Raw genomic sequence first — 24,815 nt, 5'->3', positions numbered from 1 at the left:
GTGAAAAAGGACCCCAGCAATTCTGTTTCATTCTTGGGGGTGGAATCATTTTGGAAAAGATGAGCACATGTTCAGAACAGAAGTCCCTTTTTAAAATGAGCATTTTTTGAGCTTCTTTATTGCTTCTTATACTATAATAGTTCTTTAGACTTCACAGCTTAAAAGTCTTTTTTTTTTCAAAGTGCAAAAAGTAATCAATCGAAGCCTATGTTTGTTCATGTGTTAGTTCTTTTTCTTCTCCCCCCACCACCTCTTCTCTCCCTCCCTCCCTCTCTCTCTCTTTTTTTAAACAAAATCTCTGTTGTCATCCTATCTTTTGGCCCAGCAACTGTTCCATCACTGTAATATAATTCTAATCCTTGGCACTGCTGCTGAAGACGAAAATCTTTAGTTCTTTATGTCCACCGCACTCCAGAAAATTTTTTATGAATTCAGCACTGTCGAAAAGTGTCAAATTGGAGTTCCTGTCTTGGCTCAATGGTTAATTAGCCCAACTAGCATCCATGAGGACGTGGGTTCGATTCCTGGCCTCGCTCAGTTGGTTAAGGATCCGGTGTTGCTGTGAGCTGTGGTGTAGGTCACAGACGCAGCTCGGATCTGCCATTGCTATGGCTGTGGCGTAGGCCAGTGGCTACAGCTCTGATTCCACCCCTAGCCTGGGAACCTCCGTATGCTGCGAGTGTGGCCCTAAAGAGACAAAAAGACCCCTCCCCCCCCAAAAAAAAGTGTCAAATTGACACTCTTAAAATTAAAAAAATAAAACTTTGCCTATTTAGTACTCGAATAATAAATTGTATAGGCGTAGAACAGATTCAGGGGCCGTCTGACTTGTCCAACTGGTCAACTTCCTCTAACTTGGTCACCTGAGAAGTAACCAGGCACCTGAATGGTACGTGCTGGGAATGTGGTTGACACTTCTGCCCAGGATGGGTACCCTCGGTCAGTGGTCTCTAGAAGTGATTTTATATAAGTGGGGCTTTGGTGCTAGAAGGGAATAATCTAAGTGGGTCAGAAAGTCTTTAAGAAGTAGGCCTCATGTCATTCAGTACAGACAGGAGGTTTTGATGCTGTTGATTAGTGACTAAAATCACTTGGATCCTGCACTGCTGTGGCTGTGGTATAGGCTGGCAGCTGTAGCTCTGATTTGACCCCCTAGCCCGGGAACTTCCATATGCAGTGGGTGTGGCCCTAAAAAGCAAAAAAAAAAGTAGCTATAAACAGTATTATCCGTTAGAGATTCTACCCAATTAATATTAATGGCCCCAAGTAAGATAAACGAATTGTAGTACTTTATAAAACATCATGATAGAAAGATACACTAACCTGCTTTTCAAAAGACTGAGAAATTAAACATTTAAAAGTGTGATTTCAGAGTTCCCATTGTGGCTCAGTAGGTTAAGAATGCGACTAGTATCTATGAGGTCGTGGGTTCAATCCCTGGCCTCTTTCAGTGGGTTAAGAATCCAACATTGCCATGAGCTGTGGCCCAAGTCATGGATGTGGCTCAGATCTGGCCTTTCTATGGCTGGCAGCTATAGCTCTGACTTGACCCCTAGTCTGGGAACTTCCATATGCCACTGGTGTGGCCCTAAAAAGCCAAAAAACAAAAAACAAAACAAAAAACCCCAAAACTGTGATTCTATTGGCAATGTGTTTAAATCTCTGGGTTCTACGCAGTAGATGAGGTTAGATTGCTAACTTATATTTTTGTTTCACTTCCATGGAATCATTTCTTTATGATATCACTTAATTTCTATAAGTCCACAGGAAATTTGTCTTAATTTTTAAATGATGTATAATTATGGAGAAAATACATTGTTATTAAACTGAATTATTTGAGGAGTTCAGTCTCCTTTAAGAGCAGGATGAGCCTCTTCTAAGAAGACATGAGGAGTTTCCTTGTGGCACAGCAGGTTAAGGACCCAGTGTTGTTACTGCTCTAGCTCTGGTCATGGCTGTGGCATGGGTTTGATCCCTGTCCTGGGAACTTTCAGAATAATAAAAAAAAAAAGAAAAAGAAGAAGGAAAATGAGAGGTTGACATCTCTATTCATGAGAGCAGTGCAGAGATGCCCGAGGAGCTGGACTTTCTCCGTGTGTCCTATGGTTTTTCATGGCGGAATAACGGATGATGCTATCTATTTTTTTTTTTAATTTTTTTGTCTTTTTGCCTTTTCTAAGGTCACTTCCCAAGGCATATGGAGGTTCCCAGGCTAGGGGTCGAATCAGAGCTGTAGCCGCTGACCTACCCCAGAGCCACAGCAATACCAGATCCTTAACCCACTGAGCAAGGCCAGGGATCGAACCTGCAACCTCATGGTTCCTAGTTGGATTCGTTAACCGCTGAGCCGCAACGGGAACTCTGATGCTATCTGTTTATAATGTACTTTTTATACCCACCATCTGGGCTTTGTGTGTAGACTTTTCAGATTTAACCCCGAACCGTCAAGGGTAGGGTGTACCACGTAGGGTGTACCGCACTTGTGTAGCTAATTGGCACAAGCTTGTTAACCTTTCCCCAAATGCCTCAAAATGGACTTGGGGTGAGAGAGTCAGCTTTGTTAAAGAGTAGCCAATTCAGTAAGGGAAAGACTTTGTTCGACATTCATAGTCTGTGTGCAGAAACATTCAGACAGAAATTAGGTGAAACTCAATGACTTATAAATGGAAACTTGAGTGGCAGTTATAAGATTGTATTGATCTACTTTACCTCTGTTTACTTTTCTAAATTAAGTTTCCTTTAAACTTTATAAAGTTTGGGTTATTTCCCCCTGATGTACATTACATTGGCCAGAACCCCAAAGGCAGGCAGTTCTGTGTAAAGCAGAACAAGTAGGTATGGAGTTGCATATTGCAATATCTATACCAGTTAATATTTTAGTAACATCTTAGAACTTGCCATCTTTCTCCTTAATAGGAATGTGCTAGGTAAGAGACATGATCAGGAATCATTTAAATTATTCTCATCACATATGGAATGTGGGGATTGTGTTTATTTCATCTGGCTTATGGGTCAAAGAAATGGACCAATTTAGATAAACAATTACAGGACACTTATTTTGACTTGAAAAAACCCACTTTAATTTCTTACTGAGATGGAAGGCCACGGCCCTATTTTGGTTAGGAGTCCACATGTTTACAGGGGCTTTCTAATTTTTTTTTTTTTGTCTTTTTAAGACTGCACATGCAGCATATGGAGGTTCCCAGGCTAGGGGCCCAATTGGAGCTACAGCTGCCGGCCTACACCACAGCCACAGCAACTCAGGATCTGGGCCGCCTCTTCAACCTACACCACAGCTCACAGCAGTGCTTGGATCCTTAACCCTCTGAGCGAGGCCAGAGATTGAACCTGCATCCTCATGGATGCTAGTCAAATTCATGTCCACTGAACCACAACGGGAACTCCAGGGGCTATCAATCAGAATCCCAGGTTATGTAAGTGACTTTGAGGAAATGTTAGGGTGTATGAAACTTTGGATCCCCTAAGAAGCAAGTGCCAAGGTGGTGTTAGAAGTTGTCCCAGTCAGCTCAGGTCACCATTCACAATACCATAAACTGGGGGGCTTCAACAATAGAAATGTATCTTCTTACAGTTCTGGAGACTGGAAGTCCAAGATCAGGATGCCAATGTAGTTAGTGTCTGGTGAGGGCTCTCAGCTTGTAGATGGCCACCTTTGGTCTGTGTCCTTAGAGGGCAGAGAAGGGTAGTAGGGGGGAGAGAGAGACAGATAGGGAGAGAGGAGAGACTGAGCAAGCAGTGTCTGCTGTGTCTCGTCATGAGGGCACAAATCCCATCACGAGGGCCCCATGATCATGACCTCATTTAACCCTAGTTACCTCCCCAAAGCTCCATCTCCAAATACTATCATATAGGGAGTTAGGGTTTCAACCCATGAATTTGAGGGGGCCACAAACATTCAGTCCAGAGCAAAAATTCAGGAGGTTTGTTGGGGAAAAGGCTCGGGAGCAGAAGGCCAGGAGCTGGCCACAGTGTCCAGCTGACCCCCGAGCTGGAGAAGGGGAGGGAGGGGCTTGGGGAAGAGGAATCTCTTCTGCCATGCAGGCAGGCTGATGAGGCGTCCCTCCCACCCCCACCCCACTGCTCTTTGAAGAGGTCCCACAAGGGGCAGGGCTGGCCCAGCCCTGGGGCCCATCTCACTCAGGCTGGAGTTGCCCTGAAGAAGTGTGGCTTCTGGGGTCTGCAAGGGCGGATTCAGAGTGTGGCAGCTGGGAACTCAGTTCTGTCCCGTGCTCCCAGCAGCAGAACATCTGAGCAGCATGTCTTCCTGGCTGTCACAGGGGGTAGGGGCAGGAGTTGGTTTTGTTAACTTGGTCAGAACCCCAGGGACCAAACTTGGAATTTGCCAGCACAAGCTTTGGGGAGGAAATTCTATTTAACCTAAGAATATCAATTATGAATGAGATGATGAATCATGGGTTAACGAAGTCATAAATTATACACGTTTAAAAATTTTTTCACCAGAAAGGTAAGTTGCCAGTAACCCTGAAATCTGGTTTTCTAGTCATTATGTCATAACTTGCCGTTGCTCCCGCATGGGTCTTTTTAAAGTCCCTTCAAGTGGCGCCAAAGGCCAGTCCCTGGGGGCAGAGACTTGCGAGGTCTCAAGAAGAGGGGTTAGCCCCCCAGGAGGTCTGTTGAGCAGATGACTCGAGGTTGGGTGAGTGACGATGTGCTAAGGACTCCCCCGTGGACCCTCATTCTGGGCTGTCATTACAGAAACCTCTGCCAAAGAAGGTCTGCTGCTTTGGTGTCAAAGGAAAACGGCTCCTTATAGAAATGTGAACATTCAGAACTTCCACACCAGGTGAGCAGCCAGGGCCCTGGGGGCCTTCTCCTCCCTCCAGAATCTGGGTCCGGGGGGAGAACAGGTTTCCTCCTCCTGCCTGTGCGAAGCAGAGCTAAGGCCCCAGAATGATGCTTAGCGTCTCCTCCAGGGGAAGGTTGGATTAAGGTTTGGGAGGTTGGCACTGATTGTAAGTGAGTGTCGCGCAGGGATGGCCTCTCAGTGACAGGCAGGGTCTGCATGTTCCCATGTTGGAGCTCCACCTTGATGCCCCCACGCCCCCTGCCCTGTAGTGCCCGAAAGGTGCTCATCAGTCATCTTACACTGTGATTGGAGAGAAGGAGGGAAAATCATGTTTGAAAAATTATACAGGGAGTTCCCATTGTGGCTCAGTGGGTTAAGAACTGGAGTTCTCATAGTGTCCAGGAGGCTGTGGGTTTGATCCCTGGCCTCACTCAGTGGGTTAGGGATCTGGCATTGCCATGAGCTATGGTGTAGGTTGCAGGTGCGGCTTGGATCTGGCTTGGCTGTGGCTGTGGTGTAGGCCAGCAGCTGCAGCTCTGATTTGACCTCTGGCCTGGGAACTTCCAAATGCTGCAGGTGCAGCCCTAAAAAGAAAAGAAAAGAAAAGAAAAAAAACTGTAGGGAACTGGATGAAGGAAACTCAGAGTGCATAATTTTGTCACTTGTTTCAGTCTTTTTCTTCTTGAGGATCTTTTGTCAGGTGTTTTTGTTTTGTGTGGTGTGTTACCCAAGACTATAAATGGGTCCCCAGCCCCCTCAGGTGATCAGAGAAATGAAGGGTACAGATGAGCACAGCCCAGATTGGGGGGAGGGGTTGTCTAGTGGGTAAACAGGATTGAGCACTGAGCCAGGCCCTGGGTGTAGGGAGGTGAGAGGAGCTGGAAGAGACCTGCCAGGTGGACCTCAGGAGCCCAGGCTTGCCTCCCACTCACCTTCTTGCTTTGCTTCCTCTGGCCCAAGATGGGTCCGAACACATTAGCCGTGTAGCTCCTGGGGTTTCCTTCTTCCTCCAGCCTCTGAGGCACAGAACCCCCCCTCCTGGTTCCTAACCCGCTGCTCATCACTGGGGGCATTGGCCCCTGGGCAGGGTGGGGGGGGGGGTGGAGGGGGTGGGGGGTGGGCTGGGTACGGTCATTGCTGATGTCTCTGAAGCAGATGGGAAAGCCAGGTCCCCCTGCTGAGTCCCTCAGGTGCTGTATGTCTTTGCTTCTTAAAACAACCACAACAACCCCACAAAGAATCTTAAGAAGAAAGTCAGATGAGTTGGGAGCCAAGAGTGGCTTTTTAATTGTACTTGGGGGTGGACCCTTGGAGGAAAATGGGCATTTCAGGGTGGACGTCCTCCTGTCTGTCAGGCAGACTGTGGGATGACATCCAGATTGCATATTTGGAGGCGAGGGAGCAGGGAAGCTGGGCCTGCAGGGCCTGAGGGAGGAGGGGCAGTGGCGGGGGTGGGGGGGGGCTCCCTCCTCCAATCACCTGGGTCCTCCCAGCACAGAGCTGATGGGTCAGGATGCGGCAGGTATCCCAGGCAAGGCTGGGCCCAAAGCTTCAGATGGAAAGGAGGCTAGGAAGGGGGCAGCGGCCCTTGGTGGACCCTGCGAGGTAGATGAGTGTTGGGGAAGGGGCCACAGTGGCACTGGGTGGGGTGGGGAGGGACGGACCTGAGGCAGGGAGTCTCAGATGTCAGGCCATCCCCTCGCTGTCTGACCAAGGGCAGTCCCTTGCTGCCGCTTCCTCCTCTCTTTTAACCCGTGTTCCTGTTTTTCTGCCTGGGACCCGGTGCAGCTGGAAAGATGGCCTTGGACTCTGTGCGCTCATCCACAGACACCGGCCCGACCTCATTGACTACTCAAAGCTCAACAAGGTCACTGCCGGCGTGGCATGCGTGCCTCCTGCCCCCCAAGCATGTCGTCCTGAAAGTCAGCGCATGGGCCCTGAGCTCACACCAACACCCAGGCTGCCACCAGCCTGCCCCCCTGGAAGCTGGCCTGGCATCAGGGAGACAGGGAGGAGACCGGGGAACACCCATCTGTTGTAATGAGGGCAGGATGAGGCTCAAAGCTAAGTCAGCTTGTGACCCAAAGGAAGATATGTCGATTTGGCTTGATTGACCTCGAAAGCTTTATATAGGTTTCTTTAGAGCTTTTTTACATTCCCAGGTTGTAAATATGAAAAGTGAAGTATCTGGTTTGGAGGGGGGACACAAAAAGTTCAAATACCCCAAACCTTAAAAAATTCCTTTTACCTCTTCTGAAGGATTTAGTTGCTGACGTATTTACTCAGAGTTGAGTTAAAACCCAAGGGACATTTGCTTCCTAACTATCTTGCTATTGATACATTAGTTGCACCCTCAGAAAAGAAGTTTGGGGGATTTTTTTTTCCTCTTTTCAGAATATTCAATTTAGGAAACTTCATTTTTTCTAACTTAGGAAAATTTCCTTCTCCCTTTAGGCTTAAGCTTTATTGTGCTTAAGTTTCAAAGAGTCTTCAACTTCTATCTTTAAAAGCAGTTGAAGAGTTCCCTGATGGCATAGTGGGTTAAGGATCTGGTGGTGTCACTGCTGTGGCACGGGTGCCATCCCTGGCCCTGGGAACTTCCACATGCCATGGTTGTGGCCAGAAAAAAGAGCAGTCGACACATGTAATCGCTGATGGAAAAAAGAAATCCTTGCCCCTTCTAAATTTTGTGTTGGACAGTCCACCTGCCCTAGAAATAATACTGAGTACAGACATAAAGCGGAAAGCACTGCCTGCCCCGTGGCCATTCTTGCCAGTGGGGGTTGGGCGCACGTCCTCTGGTTGCTGGTGTGCTTTGCTGGCCACGCACCTTGTGTCGCTGTGTTTGGTATGGAGTCAGTCCTGCTGCATGCTGCCCTCACCCTGTGGCACTGGGGGTGGCTGGAAATGTCCTGGCTTTGGCCACCTCTGCAGTTGTCACGTGCTCACCACCCTTCCGAGGCCTGTCTCTACGACTACAGGGCAGCACATGAAAAATGTTCTCAGAGTGTAAAGAGGAGTAGGTTGAGAGAATGGGGATGCCAGCGTTTCTCAACTTCCCCAAGCAGAGAGCTTATCCCTGAGTTATTTTGAAATGTTTCAGACATAGAGATAGTGGAAATTTTTTTCAATTGCCCTTTATCTCATTTGCAGAATGAGGAGATTGTACTAGGTAGACCTGATTTCATTAGCTGTTTATAATGGTCAGCTGTTATTACAAAAAGTCAGTAGACCTTTGGTAATTGGCCACCTATGATGGGTGAAGAAATGATAAAAATTAAAGATAGCGGTTAATACTTCTATAGCTTTAGATTAGGCACTGTTAATAAATAAGTATGTTATATATATTTATTAGGTATTGCATAAACATGGATATTACATATATTAATGTTTTATATACATAGATGTAAATATTAATAAATTGTTAATATCTAACATGTATATTATACATGCACAGTCACCACATCTTTATAATGCATAGTAAACTGTATAATATAAAGCATCTAGAAAGTAGGTACTGTTATTTTCCCAGTTATACAGATGAATAAAGTGAATTCTGCAATCTGCCCAGTAGCTGAGCCAGGAAAATACTTAGTTGCAGGAGTTCCCGTTGTGGCGTAGCAGAAATGAATCCGACTAGTATCCATGAGGATGCAGGTTTAATCCCTGGTTTGGCTCAGTGGGTTAAGGATCCAGTGTTGCTGTGGCTGTGGTGTAGGCTGGCAGCTGTAGCTCTGATTCGACCCCTAGCCTGAGAACTTCCATATGCTGCAGGTATGGCCATAAAAAGCAGAAAACAAAAACAAACCGAAAATACTTAGTTGCCACATTTTATCTCTTTACCTTACAGTCTAAATGAGGTAGCTTTCCCAGAGTCTCAGAATCATTACTCTGTTTTCATGCTGAAATTTTTCTTTCGTATTAAGAAGAAAACGAAAGAAACCTTTGCTCAGCTATTGGGCTTTGTAAACATTTGCGTAAAATATGCCGGTAAGACTCGCTCTGGGATATGGCTGCTTTTAATGCAGTGATGATAGGCTTTGTTAAAAGAACACGGAGTTGGAAAAATGTTTTGCCTGAAATGACTGTGTGCTCTGAGAGGCCAGGAGGCTTGCTTTGGTTTCTTCATTGAGCACTGAATATTTTTGAAGCCTGCATGTGTTAAATGTTTCACTGTATTAAAATACTTGTGCTCATTGCAAAGCAGTTTCTGAAATGTTTAAGTGGCTTTGATATTAAAATTCACTCTGGTGGTCTTCAGACTAATACTACTTTTCATTTTGATTTTTCTACCTTACATTAACACCCATCCTATTTCAGATGCACAATACTTAAGTCTCTTTAGTGGATGGGAGGAAAAAAATGTTAAAGACATCTTTTAGTTTTTCAGTATTTCAGTTATATACCACTGGTTAAATTTATTTGGTTATGTTGCATATATATTTAACCAATTTTATTGTGGAAGATAAATGCAATCATAAGAACAAAAATTTCTTCCCAATTTTCATTTACAATGTTAAGCTTCTGTCATTTCTTCTAGTCTGTAACATCCTAGAAACCTAACTTTTGCTCTTTGTAGCCATCTTGTAACACTTTTTTGGGGATCTAAAAGTTTAACCTAAACATGCTAAAAGCAGCATGCTTTCTTATATTTAAAACAAGGGTGTTGTGCCAAATATTCCCTGTGATCACCTTCCAGATCTGGGGAAATGTATGTTTCATGTTTCCTTTTGGAATCATTTAAATTTTGTCATGAAGAGTTCCAAATAAGCTCTGAGGTATCCCGGCTGTTCTTTCCTCTCCATGAGAAAATATCTGTCAACTTTCCTCCTGTCTGTGGTGTCTGTTCTCTCAAACCTCTTGCTCACATTTTATGAATTGGAGTGTGCATGAATTTGGTGCTTTTCCTGTCATTTCTGATGTTTCTCTAAATGTTTGAGGTGTTTGGGGAAAGATAAGAAGAAAACTCTAAACCGTTATGGTTTTGTGTGAATGAGAAAAGTTCCTCCCCAAAATGAGGTAAATAAAAAAATACTCGTTAAGTCCTATTCAGAACTATTTTAAAAAACTGGTTTTGCTATTTTTCATGCAGGATGACCCAATAGGTAATATCAACCTGGCCATGGAAATTGCAGAGAAGCACCTGGATATTCCCAAAATGTTGGATGCTGAAGGTGAGATGAAAATTACCGAGTTACAGAAAAAATCTGTGGGCTACTGGTGTTATAGCCACATGTGGGGATTTGTAAACTTTATAGCCAAGTTACCTCTGAAGCACTTAGAATTCCTAAGAAGTTTCTGTCATTGGCCTCATGAATGTTAGAGAATTTCATGTGTAGCTTGTTCAGAATTACTTTTTAGAATCCTGTTCAAACCAAGGCCAGCAAAACTATAGTGAAAGGATTTGGCAAAGAGTTGGAATGCTTTGGTTTGTGATTTTCAATGAAAACCTTTTTTTTTTTTTTTTTTTTTAACTAGTCCACCTGCAGCATATGGAACTTCCCAGGCTAGGGGTCAAGTTGGAGGTGCAGCTGGGGCCTGCACCACAGCCATAGCAACGCCAGTCCTGAACCACATCTGTGACCTACACCAAAGCTTGGCAGCAACACCGGATCATTAATCCACTGAGGGAGGCCATGGATTGAACCTGCAACCTCATGGACATTGTGTTGGGTTCTTAACCCAATGAGCCACAATGGGAACTCCAAGGGCTTTTTTCTTTTTCTTTTTTTCTTTCCTTTTTTTTCTCATCTTTTTTCTTTTTCTTTTTCCCACCTAGAGAGAAATTAAACCAATCTTATGAGGTGCCTAAGACTCCACAAGGAGAAAAAAAAAAAAATCCATCCTCCCAACTGGAAGTTATAGAATCGGCATCTAGAATGTGCCTCTCAAATGTTCACATTTCATTTTTAATAAGCTCAAGTTCAATTTAATTTGGTTCGATAGGAAAGAACCTCTCAGGATTTTGCATTCCTCCAATTCACTTGTGTGTGAGTCACTTCTCCCTCACCAGACAGCGCTGTGAATAAGACCCTGTGCTGTGTGCTGTAGGAGATGATGAGGTGTGTGGGGCCAGACCCTGCCCTCCGGGAACATGTACCATAGTGCATGGCTGGGGAAAAAGGAAGAACTCGATTCTGGTCAGGTGTCAGGCTTTTGTTCCTCCGTATGTTTGCCGCCTGCATCACAGCTGCCTTAGCAAATGACCACAGAGTAAGAGGCGTGAAGCGACAGAAACGTATCCTCTTAGGGCTGCAGAAATGAGGACTCTGAACTCTGGGGGCTGGCATAGCTGTGCTCTCTCTCGAGTCTGTGGGGCAGGACCTCTCCTTGCTGCTCCCAGCTTCTAGGAGCCACAGGTGTTCTTTGGCCTGGGGTGGCATCCCTCAAGTCCCCGAAGCTATCTTTACCTGGCCATCTTCCTTCTATGTTGGTCTCTGTGTCTTTTTCCCTCTTCTTAAAGGACATGGGTCATAGTGGATTAAGGGCCCACCTCATCTGAACTTGACCTTCTTGCAGATAAGCTCGCCTTCCCAAGTACCAGGAGGTAGGACTCCACCTATCTCTTTTGGGGACACAACGCAACCCATCGCAGTGATCTTTCAGTGCAAATTCTAATTTGAATTAGCCAGTTGAGCCATTTTTGGCTGTCCTCCTGGGTGTGAACACTTGAATGTGCTCTTGAGACTCTCCTTCCAGTTTTTCCAAAACTCTTCGGAGGGAGAAAGGCAAGGAAACCGTGAAGTCGCAACGTAGAAAAAGTCCCTGTTCCTTCTTGTCCATCTGTTGTCACTAAGGTCCATTTATGTGCATGTGTGCTCTGTCCTTTGACCTCTCCAAATGATAAATAACTACCCAGAGTTGACCACTCGAATTAACAGCCAGGATACTGAAGGGGGGAGAGAACAGGCAGCTTTTAGTAAATTCATCTTCCCGTTCGTTAACGCCTCCTTGACTCCCCACAGTTGAGGGTGAGCTGTGGACCACCGTCTCTGTGGCTCCGACAGGCTGATGACCTTGGACTTTTCTGGGCTTCCTTTAGATTCGAGCCCTGGTCTGGGCGTGTGTCCATTCTGCTTCTCCTCTGAGTGGACAGGCGGCCTTAGCACGCTGTTCATTTCCTGCTCTCCTGTGACACATCCCGGTCTCCTTCACCGTTGTTTTTCTTTCCTTTTGACTAGTTCAGGAAAATGCCTACATACCACATTATTTTCTTTAGAGTAATTTCTGTAAGAGGCGTCTGGTGAGGCATTATGAACTGGACTGACTCGGGTGTAGGGCACACCAGCTTTAACCAACTGCCCAATAAGTTTGCCCCCATGGGTTAATTATCCTTCGCATCTCTGCCACCTGGATCCAGATGTGCCACCTGTACCCAGATCTTCCCACAGCTTCCCATTAGCATGTTCCTTCTGCTGGCCTTTTGCTGTAGTGTCTTCCACTGGGCTCCTCCTCTCTGCTCACTAGCCCCTTTGGCAAACTCCTTGCTTTCCCCCGTCTGCTGTTGATCTTACTTCCCATCATTTGTGGTGATCTCTGCATCCTCGGGAGGGATTTTTCCAGTGGCCAGTTGGGCTACTCCTCCATGAACTTGTAGTCAAAACAGGCGAAATGCCTCCTCATCTGAACTGCCTTCTCTGCTTTTAAATCGGTATGAAAGTTGTTCCTCTCTTTTCCTCCACAATACTTTCTTGAGGTGAGCACCGGTGTGGGTTTGCGGGTGCCTGTGTTTTGAGTGGACTTGCAGAAGGAGCCTCTGTTGACCCCTGGGCCCTCCCTGTGTCCAGAGAGAGAGTCTGGGACCATGTAGTCATGTGCAGTCTGGGAGTTCTGGGGGTCCAGCTTTGCCACGCACGTGACCTGATTGCTGGTTTGGGGCTCTTCCAGGCTGGCCGGGCGGTTCTCAGAAGTGCACACAGAGGAGTGACGTTGCAGGTGTGACTTCTTTGATTGGAGGCAAAGTTGGAACAACACAAGGGTGTGGGGCTGAGGGGAAGTTCGACATCTTGATCTCTCTGCGGCAGCCCTTAGTGAAGCCTGCTGCTCTTCGGATGTCTGAGCAGTTAACCTTTTTTCCACACAGGTTTAGTGTACACTGCCAGACCCGATGAGAGAGCCATAATGACTTAGTTTCCTGTTACTATCATGCTTTTGCTGGTGCCCAGAAGGTGAGGATGTAAAACATGACTCACCACTCACCCTCCACCTTCTGTGTCTCGATTTTTTTTTTTCAATTGTTTTTCTCTTTCTTCCCCCCTCTCCTCTGAGTAAGGAGACCCATCTGGTTCCGAGGAGGCGGTCGTTTGTCTTTTTCAGTCTTTCTAGTTTTCTTTGAAACTTACTTTCTGTCCATGCAGTAGTATGCCGTTTGTGTGTGTGTTCCAGAAGATTCCATGCTGTTCCACATCCTTTCTATTAATAGCCCCGGAAAACCCGATGACTAGGTTTCACCTTAGGGAATTACAAGGCGCCTTTTCAACTGCCTTCTGTCCAGTGACTGAACTAAGGTTAAAAGGGAACGCAGCCCAAACTGGTGTGGCCAAGGTGCGGAGGAAAGGGGGTGTCCCCATGGCTCTGCTTTCTTTCTTCCTGGGGTTATCTCGGCAGCTCAGGTCACTGGTGGCAAGAGTCACAGCAGTAAGTGCAAGGAGACTCTTTTCTTTGGATGTTTTATTACTCTGGGTGATTTCTGGAAATGGCAAGGTAAGTATGTATAGAAGGATTAAGAGACCTGCTGTCTCCAGTAGACTTCATGCCCTGCACAAGCCCGGGTGGTGCACAGAGTAGAAAGCCAGAGATCTTGAGGGAAAGGGAGGGGGGAGTGGCAGCAGCGAGGGGGCAGGAGAGCCCTGCGTGCGTGCCCTCGTCCTGCAAAGGGACAGGCGGGGCTCATGACCAAAGTGGCAGGTGACCTGAAGAAGGTGAAGAAGATGGGAGGCGGGGCCTCCTGAGCCCTTTTAGGGCGTGATCACCAACGCCGATGGGCAGCACTCAGGTTCCCATAGGAATGCCTCACCTGCCCTTTAAAAACCCATCCATGGGTGGCGGAGGGAGGCCCTCGGTTTGGTTACATGAGAAAAACGTGCTGGTAGAGAGATTTCCAGTCTTGGTCGTGAACACGTGGGTTCTCTGCAGCCTTCCTGAGGGTCAGGATCATGGGCCCCCAGGGAACATGTCGAGTCGATGAATGGAAACCAGCTCTTTCTTCCCTTTGTTCACCCTGGTTTCTGCTCTCTGTCTGTGCGTGCGTTTGTTCTCTGTGTTATTTTTCCCTCCCTCAGACATTGTGAACACCCCCAAACCTGATGAAAGAGCTATCATGACGTACGTTTCCTGCTTCTACCATGCTTTCGCGGGAGCGGAGCAGGTACACCACCCTCGTCCATTAGTCCAGTTGCCTGGCTGCTCTTCTGCATGGGCTCTGTGTGTGTGTGTGTGTGTGTGTGTGTGTGTGTGTGCGCGCGAGCGTGCGTGCATGCACACCTTACATCTTAGCTTGCCACTCAGAGTTCCATAATGACCTAATAGGGCGAGTTCCAAACCGTGAGTGCTTTTTTCCTTCAGCAGCTTTACCTTTGGACAATTCCTGGAGTGTTCCTACCTCTCTCTCCTTCTAAGATGTTGCTCTTATTTCCTCAGTCAGTTGTGGGAAACCTCGGTGCTTTATAGGCAAACACAAGGGCCATGAACATGAGCTTCCCTCGTTGAGCGGTAAAGAGGGGAATGTGACAAGGAGATGTGAACACCTTTCCAGGGCCCCTTTCCCGTTTCTTGCAAGATTAATCTTACTTTAGCTGAAGTAGTAAAAGGGTAATGGTGTTAAAACCTCAAAAAACAAACAAACAAAAAAACAACCAAAAAACCCAACACATTCCTTAAGACAGACAGTCTGAGGGACACTGAGAGTGGGTGTCCCTCTGCCTTCTCCATGTTCACCTGTTCCTGGCTTCCACCCCTTTCTGAGTCTGTGCTCCAAGAGTCTGATAGACTGGGATAGACCAAAGTATGCAGTATTTCTGTGATCTTCTTAAGACCATTCCCAGAAAATGGTGCTGCCTGGAAATCAGCCCCTATTAGGATCTTGGAGGCAAGGCTTGGGGCCAGGCTGCAGGCCTGGATGCCAGACGGGCAAGTTGCACTTTATCTCAGTTCTCAGACTAGGGATTGAACCTGGGCCACAGCGGTAACAGCACCGAGTCCGAACTCCCAGGTTGCTCTTTATGACTTGTCCCGTGGTCATGGTTTAAGGCACTTGGTCCCTCCTGCCCCAAGCCTCCCCCCAACCAAGCAAAGATAGGGCATTATTGATAGCCCACAGCTACCTGTGTGGGTTAAACAGTCTCAGAGGAGGTGCCACTCTGGGCAGGATCCCATGTGGCGTGTTCTGCGTGTTCATTTTAGGAGGAGAGGCCTTCAGTAAAGTCAGGGCCGTGACAGATAAAATGTTTAGGATCCGGTCCTTTTTGCTTCGATTTCCAAAGGCTGCTGGGATTCAGAGAGTTCCCGCCCATAGTCGTGAGGCCGGGAGAGGGCGCAGGTGGAGGTCCAGGGACCACAGACTTGTTTTCTCTACCCATTGATTTCTGTTCCTAACTTGCTTGATGTCTCACAAAGCTCGTGTTTTCGACTAACGGTATCTCCCCGTTATTCCCCACAGTAGATTCAGCCTGCCGTGTGAGTCTGTGTGAAAACTTTGCCAAAGGCATGAAATGACTTCTGTGTGAACAGCCATGCCCTCCGTCTCATCCCGCCCCACCCAGAGCCTGCACCCCATTACAGCCCGCCACCTCCCTCGCCACCCTGGGCCTCCTGCCCCGTGTGTCTGCACGTCCCTGTCACAGAGCCGTCCCATTGACCTATTGTGTTTTACAGGCCGAGACAGCGGCTAACAGAATATGTAAGGTTCTTGCTGTGAATCAAGAGAATGAGAGGCTGATGGAAGAATATGAGAGGCTAGCAAGTGAGGTAAAGGAAACGGGTCCCTGCAGTCCTGCCCATTCCCACCCTGAGGGTGAGGCACAGGGGTGAACACGGATTGTCGGTGTTTCTTTCCGCTTGGCGTTTTTCATCTCAGAACAAAAGTAGGAAAACACACTGAGGTTGCTAGTCTTGCAGCAACCTAATTAATGGCGCAAAGGTTTTGCTGGCTGTCTTTCCAACCATGGCCAGGCACAGAGGTCCATGGCACCTTTCCAGAAGTAGAATGTGAAGCCACCCTCAGCCTTGCACCTCCGGGGTCGGGGGCCCCCCTAGATGACACCGCGTTCTTTGTTTTTTTTTTTTTTTTCCTGCTTCATGGGCTGTCGACATCACAGAAGCTGTGCTATATATTCAGGATCCCAGCTCCACACGGTCATCCAGCATCTCAGGAATGTATTTAAATATCTAGCTTGGAGGGAGCCAGCCCTCTGGCCAAGATATTTGAGCATGAGTTTCCAGGACGCCTTTCTCCAGCTCTGCAGCCAGATTCTCGGTTAGAATAGCACTTTCCACATTTCCCTTCTTTCTGTTCTTATCATAGCATAAATGTTAAGCTGGACCTGCGTGCGGTCCACAGCCTCATCCTGTCTGCATTGACCTCCATCACAGTGATGGTATCAGAGACCAAATCATGTTTGCTCTGACTTAATGTAGCTGATATTTGGTCTGTACCGAAAAAAGTAACAGGGCCCTTGGAATCCATGTTCCCCTGGAGTGGAGTGTGATAGTCCAGGCTGAGGCTACTGTTTGTATTTTCTGCTACCATGGGAAAATGCCATTTGGCAGCGTTGTTTCATGCCAGGGATCCACTTCAGGGCTGAAGTATAACCAGGACGGAAGGGCAGATGCTTCAGTCCTTATAAGTCTTCCTTGTCTTGGTCCTTTGTGTATCCTCCTCAAACCCTGTGACACTGTGGGGCCTTTGTAGTAATTTAGAAGAAGGGGGTGCACTTCCTTCTGAGGATTGACGGCCACTTTCACTTTCATCTTGAGGATTTCGTTGCACACTAGCTACTAAATTAAACACACTTCGGCCTTGAGGCCGTCCCAGATTTACAAGACATTTGTCTAGTAAGTAGAGTCATTAGACTTGAGCTTATTTAAACTAGAATTACATTTTAAGTTAAACCCCCTTCTTTCCTGATTTTATTCCACCGTGTTCCTACCTTAGGAGCTTTTTTTTTTTTTCTTTTCTTTTCTTTTTTCCATTTGAAAGCTCCATCCAGCATCTGTCTGCTAATGTCCGGTCCCCCAGTTCCCTGTAAACTCCCATTGTTTGTAAAACATGACTCGTGCTGACTCTAAGTTTTTGACCTGTGTGTGGTGTCTTGGGGCAAGTGTGGGTGGCTCTGGGGGGACACAGACATTCCTGCTAGTGCTGCAGTGCATGGAGGCATCTGCCCACTCCTTTCCATCAGGTGTAGTCATGCTTCTGTAATCTTGGGAACCTTCAGTCAGGTGTTTCCCAGTTGTTAGGGATCTCTGTCCTTTTTATTTTTTTTCTTTCTTTTAACTGGGGGCATTTTGCTGTTTTCAGCAGATTTTGCTTTGTTTTGTGCGTGTGTGTTTGTGTGTGTTTTGGGAGCAGCTTTTGGAATGGATTCGCCGCACCATCCCCTGGCTGGAGAACCGGACCCCCGAGAAGACCATGCAGGCCATGCAGAAGAAGCTGGAGGACTTCCGAGATTACCGCCGGAAGCACAAGCCCCCCAAGGTGCAGGAGAAGTGCCAGCTGGAGATCAACTTCAACACCTTGCAGACCAAGCTGCGGATCAGCAACCGGCCGGCCTTCATGCCCTCCGAGGGCAAGATGGTGTCGGTAAGTGGTTCGCCTCCTGGTCCCTGGATCTTTCTTCCATCAAGCCCCCCCATCTGATGGGCCACTGGAGAGGGGGCATGGACTACCGTTGTGGCCCTGGGACTGCTTGGTTCTGCATATTTTCCTCCTGTTATCACACAGTACTGATTCCTCAGTGCTGTTGTCGTGGCCTCTGAGCAATGCCATGAATGGCCCCTTCCTCTCCTCCTGCCTCACCACCCGGCCTCCTCCTCCAGGCAGACCACCATCTAGATCACCCTCTGGGTCCTCTTGTTTCCCCCTCCCCATTTTTTTTTCTTTTAAGTGAGGCAAATTAGTGTTTATTTAAAGAGAGAAGAGAGAGAAGATAGGTGTGGAGAGAGCACAAGCATGGGCAGGCTCTTGGGCAGGGGGCGGGTGTGTGGAGAGGGAGAGAGAAATAGAGAGACCTCCTTTCCCCATTTCACCTTCTCCAAGGGCTCAGGCCTACATTTACCTCTCTCTGCACCATAGGTTTCTCCTGATACTGAATCTTTTGCAGCCACATGGGAAGTTCCCTAGAACCTGCCAACAAAAATGAAAACCCTAAGTTTCTATTGGGGCTCAGTGGTAACAAACCCAACTAGTATCCATGAGGATGCAGGTTTGATCCCTGGCCTTGCTCTCTGGGTTAAGGATCTGGCGTTGCCGTGAGATGCAGTGTAAGTTGCAGCTGCAGCTCAGATCCTGCACTGCCGTGGCTGTGGCAGAGGCCAGCAGCTACAGCTCCCATTTGCCCCCTAGCCTGGGATCTTCCATGTGCCACAGGTGTGGCCCTAAAAAGAAGAAAAGAATGAAACCTTGAGACATCACATCACCTTGAGTGACCGTCCTATTTCTCAGCTTCTCTCTGCTGCCAAATATCTAGAAAGAGTCCTTTATGGTACCGGTTTTTGCTTCTTTTACTTCTTTTCCTCTCCAACTGGCAGTAATCTGGCTTCCATCCCTGCCTCTGCCAAGACTGTTGTCAGAGTCAGCAGCTGACAGCCTGTATTCTCTGAACTGCAGCCATTGCCCCTGCCTGGAAACTCCTTCCACTTTGAATTGAGCAGAGCTCCTCCTGCCTGACCAACAAACCCTTCCAGTCGCTGCTCAAAGCTTTGCCTCTTCCCCAAGCTGAGGACGCATGGTTCCTGGGTCGAGAACACAGACCCTTTCCTGTCTTGACATCTGCAGGCAATCTCAATCTCATTTAGGCCCGTGGCTCTGATTGCCCACCATAGTATCAGCACCTCCCAGGTTTTATATCTTCAGCTCCTCCTCTTGAGTTCCAGGTTCAGACATTCCCTGGGTGTCCCAAAAGCAGTTCACACCTCACACATCTCATCCTCCTGCAGGTCTTTCATTCTTGGTAAATAGCATCACCACCCCCTCCCTTACTAAAGCCCCAAGCCCAGGTGTCACTGCTTATTCCCCCTTGCTGTCACTTTCTTGCATCCAGTGCCATTGGCCCTGTGTCCAGACTGTATCTTAAATCTGAGCCCTTCTCTCCATCTCCCCTGCTGTCGCCTGTGCTAAGCCACCCCCTCTCCCCTTAGGCCCTGCGGTAACCCTCTTGTTTGCTCTTCTTGTTCTTTCCCCCCAAAATGCATTCTCTACAGCGCAGCTGCTATCATCTTTTTTTTGGCCACACCCACAGCATGTGGAAGTTCCCGGGCCAGGGATTGAACCCGTGCCTCCAGAGTGACCTGAGCTGCTGCAGTCATATTTTTTAAAATATAAATCAGAAGTTCCCATTGTGTTTCAGTGTCCAGAGTGTCTATGGATGGGAATGCAGGTTCCATCCCTGGCTTCACTCAGTAGGTTAAGGATCCCGTGTTGCCGCAAGCCAGGGCATAGATGGCAGATGTGGCTCGGATCCTGCGTTGCCATGGCTGTGGCATAGGCCAGCAGCTGCAGCTACAATTTGATTCCTACACCAGGAACTTCCATATGCACAGGTGTGGCTTTAAAAGAAAAGAAAAAAAAAGTCCTTTAAATCAGACCATGCTTCTTTCCTTCTCAGAACCCTCCAGTGACTTCTGAAAGTATTTAGAATAAGATCCAGACTCACAATCCAGGATCTGACATGGTCTCACCCTATCTCACCTTGTGGACTGCATCCTGGCTGCCCTGCCCCTCACCCCTTTGTGGGCCACACCATCTGCTGTGGCCCACTCCCTCCTCAGGCCTTTAGCATCTAGGTTGTTCAGTGTTGTTCATCATGCACCTGGCTCTCTGCATCCCCGAGGTCTGGGCTCAAATGCTACCTCCTCCAAGGCGTCGCTGTCAGTAACCTGCTTAATAGGACCACCCCCACTGGGCTGTCCGGGTCACCCAGTTGTGAGTCGTTTTTTCCTTTACAGTGTGTAACTGTAGAAATAGTAATTGCACTCATTTAATTCTTTATTTATGGTCTTTCTCCCCCAACAATCATGAAAGCTTCACAGGGGCGCGGGGAACTTTCCACGTGTTGTTCACCTCATGCCAAAGGTGCCTGGCACATGCGTGATGCCTGGAAAACAACTGCCAGCAGCCAGCTTGCTGGTTGAGCCCAGTTGCTCAATAAGAGTCGTTCTGAACTGAGTTACTTTGAGGCTTCATCTTGTCATGGCCAGAAAATCAAAGCCCCGTTAGCCTTTGCCCCCATGTGGGGAAGCATCGGGTTATCTGTTGACTGATGAGAATGGTGATGTTAGTTTTCCAAGGGCCCAGTAAGAATGAAGACTTTCAGAAGCCAAAACATTCGAATGGTTATTTGGAGGGTGGAGGGAGCAGGGGGCGAGGGAAGGACAAGAAAACACAAAGGAAAATGCCATCAGTCCTCCTGGAGGCGATTTGTGGGGAAGCCCAGGAGGCCAAGGCGTAAGGGATGTGCCTGTGCTTGTCCCCAACCTCCCAGGACATTGCAGGCGCCTGGCAGCGGCTGGAGCAGGCGGAGAAGGGCTACGAGGAGTGGCTACTCAATGAGATTCGGAGGCTGGAGCGCGTGGAGCACCTGGCGGAAAAGTTTAGGCAGAAGGCGTCTACACACGAGACCTGGGCATACGGTGAGTCCATGTGCAGGGCATGGTGGGGCTCCTGGGAAACCAGAGCTGCACCACAAACAGGCCACCAGTGTAGTGACACTGTCCCCGGTGCCCGTGACCCTGCAGGCAGCTGTCCCTGGCTCTCTGGGCTCTGCTGTCCCGGTACCTCGAGTCTTCAGGGGTGGGTGTGAGGACAGTGTTTTACAAAGCAGCCCTGGGAGTGTCTTCTTCCCTCCCTTGCTGTCTAAGGCCTGGCCTCCTCCTGACTCCCCCACTTTCTTCTGATTCCACAGTAAGCATCTGTTTACTTTCCAACTGTGGGTCAGACAGCCCTGATCCAGACACCCACAGCTGCCAATAGACTCTTTATTAAATGCTACAGAGCAACATAATTTCCCACTTAGAAAATCTTCTTGGGGTGCCTGTTGTGGCTCAGTGGGTTAAGAGCTCAACATAGTGTCTGTGAGGATGCAGGTTTGATCCCTGGCCTCGCTCAGTGAGTTAAGGATCCAGTGTTGCTGCAGCCTTGTGGCGTAGGTCCCAGATGCAGCTTGGACCCGAACTGCTGTGCTGTGTGCTAGGCCTCAGCTGTGATTCAGTCATTAGCCCTGGCACTTCCATATGCTGCAGGTGCAGCACCGCCCCCATCCCACCCCCCCCAAAAAAAGAAAAGAAAATCTGCTTGGAAAGGAAGAATTAGAGGTGTGATTTTTCTAGTCTCAACTCCTTTATTTCCCTCAGATTCATCTCCTTCTTTCAGGCCTTACAGACGTACCTGTTGCCATGGCCATGTCTTTTTGGCTGTCTCCCGTTGGCTGAGGTAGAAGAACAAAACTTTCCCCTCCTCACATGATAATCTATTTTGGGCAAGAGCAAGGAGGTTCCCCCTTATCCCCTGGGGTAATAGGTGGAGTTTCAGAGAGAAATTTTTCTGATGTCATTAGGGGAAAAAAAAAAATCACAGGCCTTGTTTAACCACATTAAAAAAAATAAAGCTTTGGGGGTTCCCCGGTGGCCTTGTGGTTAAAGGATCCAGTGCTGTCACTGCTGTGGCAAGGGTTCGCTATCTGGCCGGGAATCTTCCATGTGCCCTGGGCGAGGCCAAAACCAAAACGAAACAAAACAAATAAAAAATTGTAAAGCTTTCAAACAAAAAGGGTTGGAGTAAAGGTTGAACCCACATACAGATGGAGTACGAGTGTTTTATCCGCTAATCCCAGGTAGTTCTTGTGAGCTAGTAATTAGTAGCTTCACATCACACAGGAAAGTTGGATACTTGTTTTTAGGATTCTGACTAATAGAGACCTGCTGTTTAGAATGCGCTCTGTGTGCTTTCCACCCTGAATTTGTGGACATGGGCTTTCAGAACTCTGAGGGATTCTGGCCTCCTTAGCAGAGCTGCAGCCTGACCTGCAGTCCGAGTACTGCCTCTGCCTCTCAGGGCTGCCTGGCTTTCGCCTCTCGGTTCTGCGGAATCTTGAGACCACCCAGGACTTTGCAAAGAGGCTGGAGTGTGACACACTCACACGGCCCCACCACAACCTTTGCAGGCAAAGAGCAGATCTTGCTGCAGAAGGATTACGAGTCGGCGTCTCTGACAGAAGTCCGGGCCCTGCTGCGGAAGCACGAGGCCTTTGAAAGCGACCTGGCAGCCCACCAGGACCGCGTGGAGCAGATCGCGGCCATTGCACAGGAGCTCAAGTACGTGAGTCCCTGGATGCATTTCCAGGGAGGTCGGGGGGTGGGGGGTGGGGGACTGCCCTTCCTTTCTCGTCCTAAATTTAGAACCAAGCTATAGGATGCTATGATGGAACTATTATTTTGTTTGTTGGTTGGTTGGTGGTTTGTTTGTTTTTTTTAAGAGCTATGTTGTCTTTGCTTTGGTCCTTTGTGGTTGAATCCCTGTGACCTCCCATGCGGCAACACCCCCAACCCCAGCACAGGCAGCTCGGCTTCCACAGGAATGAGAATTAAGTCTGCAGGACAGGATCAGGGGTCAGAAAGAAAGGCAGCCTCCCACAGGCCTGGGTGTACGGACCATGTTGCCCACCCAGAAACCAAAAACAAGATTCCTCTGAAGGAGGAGACTTTCAGGCCTGACTTTTCTTGGTCATCAAATGACTGCTGTTTCATTTTCATGCCTTTTATTTTAGGGGAGGAGCTAGTACGAGGTCGAGTCCAGGCTGGTTTAAGCCCCAGTGGGAGTTGTAGGCCCTACAGGTCCAGGCTACTGCCTCTGGCTGTGGGCCACCCTTTGGGAGAGGGGCCTCCATGCAGTGTTTCTAAGTTGTTTTTTAAAGTCCTTTGCTTTCCTTTTTTTTTTCTTTTTTGGCCACCCATTGGCATATAGAGTTCCCATGCCAGGGATCAGATCTCAGCCACAGTTGCAACCTACTCCAGCTGCAGCAATGCTGGATCCTTTAACCTACTGTGTAGAGCTGGGGATGGATCCTGTGTCCTGGTGCTGCAGAGACACCCCCCATACCATTGTGCCACCTCAGGAACTCCCCTTGCTTTCTTTTGATAAATATAGAATTTCATTCTCTACTCATTTATTCTCCATTATAACCAGATATACCTGCACAATTTTTAGAGCCCGTCATATCATAATAACTTTAAGAAATCAATAATGGAGTTCTCATCGTGGCTCAGCAGTTAACAAACCTGACTAGCATCCATGGGGTCACAGGTTCAATCCCTGGCCTCACTGTGGGTTAAGGATCTGGTGTTGCCATGAGCTGTGGTGTAGGTCTCAGATGCCACACAGATCCCACATTGCTTGGCTGTGATGTAGGTCAGTGGCTACAGCTCTGATTGAACCCCGAGCCTGGGAACCTCCATATGCCGCAGGTTCGCCCTAAAAAGACAAAAAGACCAAAAAAAAAAAAAGAAAGAAAAGAAAAATCAATAGTAAGTTTATTTTCATATGTTACATTTTAAAACACACTTTTGACTGGTGCAAACTTATTAATTAGCATAGAGGGCATCTTTTGAGAGTATCTTTTCATTCATCCTTGCCCAAATCGATTCTTTACTATTTGTGGCCTTCATAGCCAGTTTGTTCACTGACCCTGTGGCTTTTCTGTTATCTAATTTCCCACATTCTTGAATGTTGGATGTTTGGCTGCCTGTTAACAATTCCTGACAAATAAAATAAGGGGTTCAAGAGAAACTCAAGCAGTTTTACTATCATAGCTCCCATGAATGATTCGGAATGGTTTTAAGTGTTGCCCATAACATGTAAATAATGATTTTCTATTATATATTACTATTCCTGCATCCCCAGAGCTATTTCCTCACACAGTCAGGAGAGGAACCACGTGCAGAGTGTAAATCTGTGCTCATCCTCCCGTTATTCATCTCCCTTTGCTTTCTACCTTTTCTAACGTGTAACGAATCAGTGTTGGTACAGTTCTTAAAGTCCAAAAAAAAAAAGGATGCACAGTTAGGCAAACCCTGACTCTTTGAAAAGCAGGTGTGTGTGGAAGTGGGAGGTGTGAATTAAAGAGAAAAGAGGGAGAAATTGTGTCCTAAAGTTGATCTCGGAGAGATGTGCTTTGCTATCTCCACCGGGGATCAGTAGATGGATCCCTAGGTGTGGGTTTCTGAAATCTTTCTGCTCTTTAATATTTGCATTTTGAAGAGCCACAGCCTTTCCACTTTGTTTTTGTTGTTTGGTGTTTTTTTTTTTTCTTTTTTTCGGCTTTGCTTGTTTGTTTGTTTTGCTTTTTAGGGCCATACCCACAGCATATGGAAGGTCCCAGGCTAGGGGTTGAATCAGAGCTACAGCTGCCAGCCTATACCACAGCCACAGCAAATTGGATCCGAGCTGCATCTATGACCTACACCACAGTTGACAGCAACACCGGATCCCTGACCCACTGAGGGAGGTCAGGGATCAAACGCACATCTTCATGGATACTAATCAGATTCATTTCCACTTCACCACAATGAGAACGCCAGTGTTTCCACTTTGTATTCAAGGCTGTGCACATGTTGCAGGTGTGTTTTGGTTGGCTGTGGTGTTTGGGTTATAATAAGGAATCATAGTCCCCTTCATTTAGCGAGGGGGGTGTGTGTGTGCATGTGTGTCCCTGTCTGTGTGTAAATGTGTGTGTAGGAAGCTGCTCTTAAGAACTGGATAGGCTTTCATTAGGTGATT

General features: G+C 47.6%; 1 protein-coding gene across 1 annotated transcript in view; it reads left to right on the top strand.

Annotated features, from left to right (window-relative positions):
• The window catches only part of ACTN2 (actinin alpha 2), a 71,039-nt gene that overhangs the window by 28,402 nt on the left and 17,822 nt on the right, over positions 1 to 24,815 (top strand). The window contains exons 5-12 of the mRNA XM_047760020.1: positions 4,738 to 4,825; positions 6,617 to 6,695; positions 9,921 to 10,002; positions 14,110 to 14,195; positions 15,701 to 15,793; positions 17,397 to 17,627; positions 20,527 to 20,674; positions 22,204 to 22,354. Of these exons, the coding sequence (XP_047615976.1) occupies positions 4,738 to 4,825; positions 6,617 to 6,695; positions 9,921 to 10,002; positions 14,110 to 14,195; positions 15,701 to 15,793; positions 17,397 to 17,627; positions 20,527 to 20,674; positions 22,204 to 22,354 (958 nt within the window). The remainder of the gene's footprint in view (positions 1 to 4,737; positions 4,826 to 6,616; positions 6,696 to 9,920; positions 10,003 to 14,109; positions 14,196 to 15,700; positions 15,794 to 17,396; positions 17,628 to 20,526; positions 20,675 to 22,203; positions 22,355 to 24,815) is intronic.

The sequence above is a fragment of the Phacochoerus africanus genome, chromosome 15, assembly GCF_016906955.1.
Source record: "Phacochoerus africanus isolate WHEZ1 chromosome 15, ROS_Pafr_v1, whole genome shotgun sequence".
NCBI lineage: Eukaryota > Metazoa > Chordata > Mammalia > Artiodactyla > Suidae > Phacochoerus > Phacochoerus africanus.
This window is presented reverse-complemented; position numbering and strand designations above follow the sequence as displayed.